The sequence below is a fragment of the Ornithodoros turicata genome, chromosome 3, assembly GCF_037126465.1.
Source record: "Ornithodoros turicata isolate Travis chromosome 3, ASM3712646v1, whole genome shotgun sequence".
NCBI classification, from domain to species: Eukaryota; Metazoa; Arthropoda; class Arachnida; order Ixodida; family Argasidae; genus Ornithodoros; species Ornithodoros turicata.
This window is the reverse complement of record NC_088203.1, coordinates 79,153,232-79,161,704: the sequence shown is the minus strand read 5'-3', so window position 1 is coordinate 79,161,704 and position 8,473 is coordinate 79,153,232. Positions and strand designations below refer to the sequence as shown.

At 45.4% G+C, this 8,473-nt stretch overlaps 1 protein-coding gene across 1 annotated transcript; it reads left to right on the top strand.

Annotated features, from left to right (window-relative positions):
- The first annotated feature begins 1,872 nt into the window (after window positions 1-1,872).
- On the top strand, window positions 1,873-4,666 carry LOC135387379 (protein LLP homolog). The gene is made up of 3 exons (XM_064616601.1): window positions 1,873-1,975; window positions 2,147-2,418; window positions 4,406-4,666. The coding sequence occupies exons 2-3, from the start codon at window positions 2,163-2,165 to the stop codon at window positions 4,576-4,578; spliced, it is 429 nt and encodes a 142-aa protein (XP_064472671.1). The 5' UTR covers window positions 1,873-1,975; window positions 2,147-2,162; the 3' UTR covers window positions 4,579-4,666.
- Window positions 4,667-8,473: the final 3,807 nt, after the last annotated feature.

Genomic DNA, 8,473 nt, shown 5'->3' with positions numbered 1-8,473 from the left:
GAACATTATGTGAAGATGAGGATGATAGAAACTCATAGTAAATAACGTAGACAAACGGAGAGACATGCGGTGAAGGGATTTTTTTTCTACCAGGAATCTTGCCACATATTTGTACCATTTTTATTTGATTTCAATTGATGTAAATTTAATGTCTTGAATTGAACTCCGAAAGTTCTCTAGTCAACCTTACGTTTTCTTTGCGGAAATGGGTTCCTCGTGATCATTTTGCTCACTATATAGCACCTGATAAGACACGTAAGGCGACGACAACTGCTGAAATAAATTCGCCGAAAATCCGTGGAAATGTGCCCTTGGCTCCGTCTCTTCTTTGTCGGTTCTAGTTTGTCGTGTCTTTGGGTTGGCTTGGGAAATTTCAGAGTTCAGATCAAGAAATTAAATTTCCATCGATTTAAATTCAATAAAAATGGTACCAATATGTGGTAAATGTTCTTGACAGAAAAAAATCCCTTGACCGCATGTCTCTCCGTTGCCGACGTTCTTGCTATGAATTTCTATGGTTGGTGGACTACCTTGTATGAGAATCCAAAAATGACAACGCAGCGCGACAGCCTCCAGAAGTTAGCCTTTTAGATCGCAGTCAAAGATCTCGTCTTCTCACATTGCAAACAATGAGGCTGCACCCGTGATTTCTCTCGGAAGGAGTTTCATGTGACCTGGCAAAGCAGATGGTTTCATGAGGCTCGAGGAAGCAGCTGTCACCAACGGCAAGTGAAAACATATGCGGTTTCGGTGAATGCCGATGCGTAGGCTTCAAGCACTTGCGAAAGTACCATTACCTGTCAATGGCCGTAATGGTCATTTATGAAATTTATGATACACAGGGAGGAGGAGGGGGGGGGGGGGTTGGATTCGTGCGGCTAGTGGACATCAGTGCAGACAGTAATGGACGTCAAGTGTGGAATCTGAAAAGAAAGTGAGTGCAGGAAGAGGTACTCGATAGGACGATACTGTTTTTGCAACGATGTTGACTTACTAAAGTCAACATCGTTGCACAAAAAGTATCATCTCCCGTGGCACAGTGGTTAGCGTGTTAGCGTGCTGACCATGTCACGTCGAGACTGGAAGGTACCCGGGTTCGAATCCCGGTGCCGACTGTGCTGTATGGGGTTTTTCCTGGGTTTTCCTCAGACGCTTTCAGACATATGTCGGCATAGTTTTCTTAGTTAGTTTCCGTAGAAGTCGGCCCAGGGCGCCAGTCGTGACGTTGGCCACCTCTGTGAGGCCACCACCACCGACTTGCTAAAAGCGCTAAAACCCTCAGTATGTCACACCAACCGGCAGAAGCTTGAACTCTTTTCTGAATGCGACTTGCGACAGCACTATAGGGGAAAATATTTATTTGTGGAGGCAGGAGAAGGCGCAGTAAGTATGAACAATGTTTGGAGCAATCGCCCTTGAAAAAAAAGAGAGAAAAGAAAAGCGTCGTTTTTGTTTTCTCTCTCTCGCGTAAAATTGAAACGAATGTAAGGAAAACGATCGGGGTATAACAGTCCACTCTGTTTTGTTCGTCAACGCAAACTATAGACACAAAAATTCAAAAATAATAAAACGTCAAGTAATACAATGTATAGATACAACATAATGTTTGTGTTTTCATAAGCGATCTTACCTGCTTCTACCATGTTATATTGCAAGTTTGATTATCCTCCCTTCCGCAGTGACATTTGATGTTCTGCAGCTAGTGTAAGAACTCAACACCGTACGCCAGTTGTTTGGGACCCAAAATTATGTATTGGTTATTTTGATAAGGAAAACACGAAAATGTCTGACAACATCTGCACGGCAAAATTGCGTGTATGCGCTAAATCACAATTTCGGATCTGCGCGGTCGTCTCCAACCATGCGCTAGTGGCATCGGTATCATCAGCACCCAGTGCTCATTTTCTCTGGCATATCTGAGCGGCAGCGACATCATCAAAATAGAGCAAAGGAGCACGTTGTCGCATCGATATTGGTATGTTTTGATCGCATGATATGTGTTGTGTTGTTTTGTTTATATTTTGACTTTGCGAGGAAACTTAGAAGTTGCGGGTTTTTACAATAGTCAGCGATCCAACACTCCCGGCTTCTTGCTCGCACCGCGCATTGACTGAATGTTACAGGTGCAATGCGCTCTCTCTTTCAGGTGAACGTTCCATAAAATGGCAAAGAGCTTAAGAAGCAAATGGAAAAGAAAAATGCGAGCCAAAAAAAGGGAAAGATATGCTGTTAAAGAGCTCGCCAGGTTGAAGACGGTGGTTGAGAGTGCCAAGAAAACGGATGTTGATATGTCTGATATTTGCCAAGTGGTCACTATCAAACAAATAACGCAACGTCGGTCAAGGAAAGAAGCATCCGAAGTTGAACACGAAGCAAATGATGATGAAACTGGTGAGGAAAGAAGCGAAGATAAAACTGGTGAGGAACATGAATAGTTCACTGTCCTGCGCAACCCTCATATGCTACGTAGTTCGATAAAACGTCATAATCGCAGGAAAATAAGGCAGTGGGCCACGAGAAATAATATGCAAGTTGAAGAATCGAAATAATTGATGATACACTACACTTTGTCACTGTCACCGTCATTACACTGTCAGGATTAAACGTTTGGCTGGTGCTCATCTATGAACATAATTCTTGGTGTACCAGGCTTCAAATGATGTAAATGAAGCACATGGTCCTTAGAAGCTACTACTACTGTGTACAACGCCCCACTTCAGTCATACACTTTCCAATTGGCAAAGAAGGGTGATACATGCAAATACAGTCGACCCCCGTTTATCCGGACTTCATTTATCCGGATCCCGCGGTATCCGGACAAATGGCACGGTAACGGATTTTCCTCCATGTATTTTGTCCTCGTTTATCCGGACTTCAGATTCCGGACTCGGACAAGAATTCCAGGGAACGAAAGTCGAAAATTCTTGTAATCCAGCTTCAGTTATCCGGACTACCGTGAGTAAGAGGAGACGCTGACCCCGCTTCGTCACCCTTTTCGCTGTGTTGGGGTTATTCCCGTCATTATTTTTTTATTTTTTAAATTCCGTGTTAGCGCCGCGAAGCAACTGTGGCTATGAGCGGCGTATAGACGTGGACAGATGGAGAGAGGACAGCAGGAAGGAGTGGGGGACAGGGGGGTTAGTATGCGTCCTGGGCTGACTTCAAGTGGAACTGTGCCGACATTAGTCTGGAAAGTCTTCGGAAAACCCAGGGAAAACCTCAGATGGCACAGCCGGTGACAGGATTCGAACCCGTGTCACCTCCCAGTCTCGGCGTGAAAGGCGATCACTCTAACCACTATGCCCCGGGAGCTGGTTATTCCCGTCACACGTCAGGGACCTACATCCTTCCGTAGGGAAGACAACCGTGCACGATGACCCCCTTTTCTATTTGTGTGCGTTGGGTCACGTTGAACAGTCGAGTCATTTGGAAATATCTCAAGCAACTGTCCGGTTCTAGGGCGGAAAACTCCAACCCGAGGGCCTGCTGCTTACGGCCCGTTGGCCGATGAAGACATTCCCCTAGCTGAGCTGCGATCCCTGATGCAGAGGCTCACTGCGACTGCCATAGATGATGCTGCGGTTTCTGACTACGTTGACGTTGATAAGGGTGATGACGCGTGTGCAGCTATGACTGATGATGGTGTGATTGCTGCTGTTGCCTCCGATGATGTGTAGCAAGACGGTGCCGATGACGCCAGTGAGAAAAAAGGCTCCGACATTGACACTTTGCGTCCGCACTGACATTCTTCGAGCAGCGCAACAGCGTGGCTCAACTCTATGCAATTAGCAAAAGTTTGCAGGAATCGAGTGCCTACACTACTATGTAACAGCTGTCATTGACGAGATTTCTGTGTTTTAATTAAACCTTGCTCTGTAGGACGTTTCTATTCGGTCGTTTCATTTATCCGGATGCCCCGGTATCCGGACGATTTCGCCGGGAACGGCACCGTCCGGATAAACGGGGGTCGACTGTATTACCATCAGTATGTGTAATCGTTTGTTCATATGTTCACTCAGCATAGCAAACACCATTGCACATTTTGTGCTTTTTGCTTGCTCCTCATTGCCATTTTACATCTCATGCATTATCCTCGGCATTGGGATAGTGGGCCACAACCCAGGTGGCGAATTTCCCCATTCATCATCATCAGTGTATTTGTTGTTTTTGCTTGCATGCAGAGAGGCTTATGAATGGCTGTGTGACATTTTTTCACACACTTTATGTTGCTTACACTTAAATGTGTCCTGAATCATCATCCACAGTGTATATTATAACAGAGGCTGTGTGTTTCAAGCTCTCTCTGTTTTCTCGCTGCTCATTACTTCTGCTTCCACCGCTCACTCCTGCTGTGCCACCCATGCTGGGTTGTTTCTGTTAACACCTGATTGTTTGGTGGTTACAGAGGAAGCTACTGGTGCCATGGAGGTTGATGTTCAAAAGAAGAAATATGATCGAAGGACCATGAAAGATAAGGATGGACAATACCCAGTCTGGATGAACCAAAGGGAAATCCACAGAATTAAAGCAAGATTGGGCAAAGGTACCAGAAAAGGCAAGAGGAAGCAGACATGGTGATACGAGACTAATATGTTTCTCCTCCTGTACATAGTGATGACTCACATAAAACATTTCACATTAAAGAGGCAAAAGAAGTGACATCTAACGTGGCTCGCAACCCTGCTTCATTCATCAAGCAGTCCATCATGTGCCACCATGCACAGTATTTTTTTGCTGTACGTTGTCTTATCACAGTAGAGTGAAACCTCTCTAGTACAGACAACCACGGGACCAGGATTCTTGTCCGCTGAATTGAGGTTCCGTACGTGAGAGATATTGAAGTAACAGCATTAAAGTTTGCTGGGGGAAACCCAGCCATGCACAGTAGGGGAGCGTTCGTAATGGGAGGTTCCACTGTACAGCTAAACTTACGAAAACATACAAAAAAGGCATCCGCAAGCAGTGCAGCACGACCTTGGAGGTTTTCCCTGAACTCATTACTTGACGTAACTACTGCATTTTCCAGTCTATAACGCATACCTCTGAAAATTGGCAGAATTTGAAAAATGCCTAGTGCATAATACGCACGCATACGTGCACTGCAGGGGTGAAAGAACCAGCGCTAATGGTTAGCAGAAACTGCAAGGTCTAAATTGCCATTTACGTTTTATTACAGTGAGTACCAGTGTTGCGGATTTGGCCGCTCAAATCGGATTTAAATCAAATACGCATTTTTTCTGAAGATAGTAAATCAAATCCAAATCAAGTCCGGATTTAATTTTGGCACGTTAAATCAAATCCTTTTAAATCCGGATTTGTTTTTCCGGACCTAAATCAAATCTGCTTTTAAATCCGGATTTATCGAATCTTTTGACAAATCCGGAAGCCAAAATTCGTGCAGTAGCATTACTAAACCTATAACCGTGTCTACAAATTACTAATACTGCACGTATTCACTAAACAGCGCTTAAATAACAGCGTGACGTGGCACAAAGAGCAATAAATTTCGTCTGATTGACGAGGATATAAAGGGCCAACCTATCAATCTGGTGGCCGAAATTTTATTCATATTTTAGGACATAAATTTTTGAGTTTAGGACGACATTTTCGGTTACGCCTGCTCGGTGTGTACCAGACTATCAGTCACCACGTATCAGCCTCTGTCAGGGATGGATCCAGACGCTTGGTCTGGGGGGGGGTCCCTGTGTCGGAGCGCGTAGTGGGGGACGGGGAGCGGGAAATTCAATGTATACACTGACGTTTTGGGGGGGGGGGATTGGGGGGGCAGCAATTTGGCGAGTTGCTTCTACTTACAGCCGTCTGCTCGCTCTACCACAGGAGCTATATAAATGATATCTATACCATTCGACAGAGAATGAGTTAGCGGTTCTAATGAATCTACCCTCAAGGAAATGCGTGTACCTGCTCAAGAACAATAAAAGTTCGAAATCGTACATTTTTTGTTGGAAGTACTGTGTTCGGGAATATTTTCATAGCGCCACTTTAAGGTAGGAGTCACGGGACTTCTCCCGCGTGCTGTCTTGAACCCATTGTTTTTAGCAGCCAAATTTGAAGGATGAGGTAAAACAAGAAGCGCGTTGCTATGAGGTCAATGTTGGGAAAAAATTCGAACCAACATTCGCCGCCGCACCCTCCGCCTCTCCATATCGGAAGCGGTTCATCGGACGGAACTCGAAATTGTTGCATTTGTCATAGCGTGTAGCCGACAGCTGGCCACTCCGCCGCGCGGAATTGCACAATGCCAGTGGAAGAGGGCCGCAAAGGGAAGTCCAACGAAGATACATGTAATGAACGAATGATGGGAGTTGAGTTGAAGGCATCCAGAAAGAAAATAGTAAAACTGTGTCGAAAATCAGCCGCACTTTCTGTTGCATTGCGAACACGTAATTCGTTAAGCGCCCTTAAATTTTTCTGTTACACCAAAATAGAAAAAGTGATATTGCTAAAAGTGTATTAAATCGTGACTGGCTCACTCTGGGAGGGGCGGTGCATAACCCTTATCTCCATCATCACGTATCGTATCGGTGTTGACTCGGGCTTCACGGGGCATGAACAGTGTGGAGTTGGTAGGTATGGTACACCTTCCCAAAAGCGGATTTTTGGTCAGGAACCTCCTCGTCATTTAGCACCAGGCGAACACGCCTGAGTGAAGGAATTCCTATCGTGGGACTAGGCTCAGCTACGCCAAAAAACACATGCCTGCGTCGATTTCTACCATCAGGACTCAAAAGACCACAGGTCGTTGGTTACTATACCCTGGGGGTTACCATTAAATGGATCGTTAACAAATCGTGGGACATGTTGCAAATACTTTACTAAACATTAGCCCATGGGTCTACTTTAATGCTGACGTTTCCGGGCTTTGTAAAAATTTTCCTCGTGCAGTACAGACTGTTGTAATCAAGGAAAAAAAACGGTATGCGAGGAAGAGTGGCACATCTTGCCATCATTGTCCGTGGGAGTAGGAAAGGCTTGCCTTCCTGAAATCACGAAACGATAGGGTGTGATATATTTATTGTTCGTTTTTACTTTGTTTTGACGTGAATGCGTGTACCTTATGCGTTCATATGATGGCGAAGACCAAGAGTTTCGCGACATGATTTGGCAAGCTTGAAACCGGTCGTGCTTGAAGACTCAGCTAGAGGTCCACGGGAAAGGTGCTGTCCAATGGACAGAATAACGTTAACTGCGTTCAAAGAACTGCACCTGGTGCTCCCTCGGTGCGGTGAGGGCAAGTGATTGGAACAAAACGGCTGCTCCTGTCGCTCTGGAGAGAGGACGCCGCTAGTGCGTGTGCAGATTTCAGACAAGGTCACATCAATTCGCGTAGAATGCGAAACGGCACTTCGCTCAATTTCAAATCCATGCATCTTGTGAGGGAGCTTGGCGAAATCCATGCGCAAATCCGCTGAAAAAGGGGCGATTCAATCCAAATCCAAATCATTCGTGAAAAATGCGATTCAATCCAAATCCAAATCCTGCCCATATTTTTTTGCGCAAATCAAATCGCAAATCAAATCCGCCAGCCCTCTGGTGGATTTAAATCCGGATTTAAATCAAATCCGTGGATTCAAATCCGCAACACTGGTGAGTACATTTTATTACATCTGTTACTGACACAATGTTTACTTGCGACAGAGTCGGTGTCGTAGTAAACTTCAGTCTTGTCACCACCCTCTGTCCTTCTGTTTTTCTTTTTCACCTGTTCTAACATTCTATCTCCCGTTCCTTCTCAACAACGCTGGCCTTCTCAGATAAGTTGAGGGACGCTGATGCCTCGATTGTATCCCATGCTTCCGGGACCCTCTTCGCTACCTTTGTGTACAATGCCTCTGCCCACTCTTTGTGTACTCATACTTCTCATCTATCATCCGGTTTCCCCCAATTTTCATGAACGTGGCACTCACACGAACGAGTATAACTCCTGTGTTAAGTAGCTAGAGCAAACAGTGAGGCTAGAGGTAGCAACACATCTCTTTGGAACTGCTCTTTTGGGAAAAGCTACAATGTATAACACGCACCAGTAGGTAATGTGCACTGCCTCTTTTGAACGCTTTTCACAATGCATGACACGTGCGTTCTACATCGGGAAATACGGTAGGTTCGTGTGTCACTGCATCAACCTGGGGAGCAGCTGCAAGGTCTCATTTCTCACTGAAAATTTTTCTGCGACAGACACGGACACTTTTTTGGGGGGGGGGAGTCACAGAGTGACGTAAGGTGTTGGGGGTCCCTAGAGGGTGTGCAGATACGATCTCGTGTGCACTGCAGATCAGCTAGATAACTGTTTCTGTGCAAGAGCGTACGTTATTTGCTGCACAATACTCCACAGCTGAAAACGTAAAGTTTATGGGGGGTGCCTTCCTGCTTCTTTAGAGGGGCCTTAAAGTGAAGTGAAATCTGATTTCGAAGATAAAAGGGGCTGTAAGCAGGTACACAAGGTGCGCATCTC